At 30.9% G+C, this 2230-nt stretch overlaps 1 protein-coding gene across 4 annotated transcripts in view; it reads right to left on the minus strand.

Moving 5' to 3' along the window:
• The window catches only part of LOC108684481 (Y+L amino acid transporter 2), a 28463-nt gene that overhangs the window by 7027 nt on the left and 19206 nt on the right, over positions 1-2230 (minus strand). For all 4 annotated transcript variants that reach the window (XM_018188824.1, XM_018188821.1, XM_018188822.1 and 1 more), the window contains exon 4: positions 246-371. In XM_018188824.1, the coding sequence (XP_018044313.1) occupies positions 246-371 (126 nt within the window). The remainder of the gene's footprint in view (positions 1-245; positions 372-2230) is intronic.

The following is a 2230-nucleotide window of genomic DNA, read 5'->3' on the forward strand; positions in this document are numbered from 1 at the left end:
CTCTTTGGATTACTATCTTTTTAGATTGAATATTTTGCATTGCAGATTTATTTTAAAGCGTGATTAATTTACATGTTATTTTAACACATTAATATGTTTAAATGCAGAATTTCCTTAATTTTTTTCTTGTCTTTATTCCCTATTTCTTATTAATTTTGTTTCAAACTCATTTATCTTACAAGTTAAGTATCGTGTGCAAAATTTTATCTTGTTATTATATAATTACAAATAATGAACAGACTTACCAGTGCAAAGCTGATACGCTCCGGTGAAGATTATTATGAAAAGCGCGAGTAATTTCGCATACGTGAAGATGTCCTGCACTCTCGTCGCCCATTTGACATCCCAGCAATTTATGAAAGCGAGAATACCTGAAACAATTAATGCAAATAATCGAATTAATTACCAATCAGAGGACGTATCAACAATCAGGATCACGTATATAATTTCTTTGATTAAAAACAAGATTAAAAAGACATCTCTTGTATCGCTAATTTGTGAATATCTATTGTGAGGTAATTAAATTACTTAATTTTCAACGCACGATACATTGCTCACAGCAGGTATGATATATGAACCTATTACGACACACACGAGTGAAACTAAGTCAATCTAATTAAGAGTCATGTGTGGTCACGAATGCCACCCGGTTTTACATGTGTCGTTCACTTTGAAATACTTATACCTTTTGCTATAATTTTATACTAAAGAGAGGTCATTTTTTAAATCGTGTTAGCTTCAATCGAACTGCATACACGATTTCATTACTTTATCAATATCTATCGAATAGAATGGATACATGTTAATTATTAATTATAATATTTTAGAAAAATAAGATATACTCTAATTTATAAGGTAAGGGAGAACATTTATAGTCGGTTTTCTTTTTTTTTATCTATTAACAATTCCGCAAAAATGAAAATCGTTATATGAATTCATTAGTATAATTTATTGGCGCAAGTTGAACAACAGCGGAAGTGTGATAATTTTTATAATAGTTTTTATAATAATCATCATGATTTTACGTTGATTTTTACAAAAAGAAATTATAAATCTTTAGTTTAACTATAATTGTAATAACTTTGATTACAGTTTTTTCTAAATTTTTACACATAAATTTTTTATCATATTTTAAATTTTATTAATTAAAAGAATTTTGCTATATTTTTAGATTGAAAATATGATTTAAAAAGAAGCAAACATATTTATATCACACATATCAGTTATTTTGCTTTTCAATTGGATATCTATTATACTTCTGCCTGCTTGCCTCAGCCTCTTTGTTTCCTCGTTCATTGAGGAATTACATACGAAACAATCTCATCGTGAATGCTCGATTTGCACGAGGCATAATGCTAATATTAATTCATCAATAAAAGATTTCATTTCTTTGACACAGAGTTTGGCAATAAGATTTCGCGCTGCTCGGAGTTGTGTCCTTGACAGATTCGCGTAGAACAAAAGGAAGAAGAAATGTCAGGAGACTGATGCAACATCTCACAGAAATATCGCGAGACCCCGTTTCCCCTTTCATCCTTTCCCCTTCGAGCGCCGCTTTGTGTTTCCTCCTCTTTCTTTTCCTTTCGTTCACTCGTTTTGTCTTTCCTTCCTTTGCCTTCCTTTTCGTCCCGTTATCCCCCCATCGGTGAATTATGCTGTTGTGGTGGCCAGTTGTCACATTATTAAATTACATTTGTTCACAATGAAGCGTGATTGCCATCAGGCTTTTGACTCGCGAGCGGGTCTCACATCGACGTTTCCATTTGGTCTGCGACGATCTTCTTTCCACGTGTCAACATGATTAATATGTCAATTAATGCATGTTATATTTAAATTTATCTTAAATGATTTGTTAAAACTTTATCTCCGAATTAAATTTTTTAAATTTGTCCAATACAAGAAAAGTGCCTCTTAAATTTGTGCTTACTAAAAAACAGAAATTTTGTAACAGAATTGAATTACAGCAAAGTTATTATTTTTTAACGGAATACAATATTGCAGTTAATCTGTCAATTCATCAGCGAATGTCAGTTACAATTAGGAATAACGATTAATAAATCTCCATCACGAATTGTTGCACTTAACATGAATAAAGTGAAAAAATGCGAACACACGTTCGCTCTGGTCATTGATCTTTATCACTTACTAGTGTGAAGTGAAAATGGATTGCCAATCATTCATATAAGAAAAAAACAGAATTAAATAAAATTTTCGTGAATATATATATATA

Source organism: Atta colombica, unplaced genomic scaffold (genome assembly GCF_001594045.1).
Source record: "Atta colombica isolate Treedump-2 unplaced genomic scaffold, Acol1.0 scaffold135, whole genome shotgun sequence".
Taxonomy (NCBI): domain Eukaryota; kingdom Metazoa; phylum Arthropoda; class Insecta; order Hymenoptera; family Formicidae; genus Atta; species Atta colombica.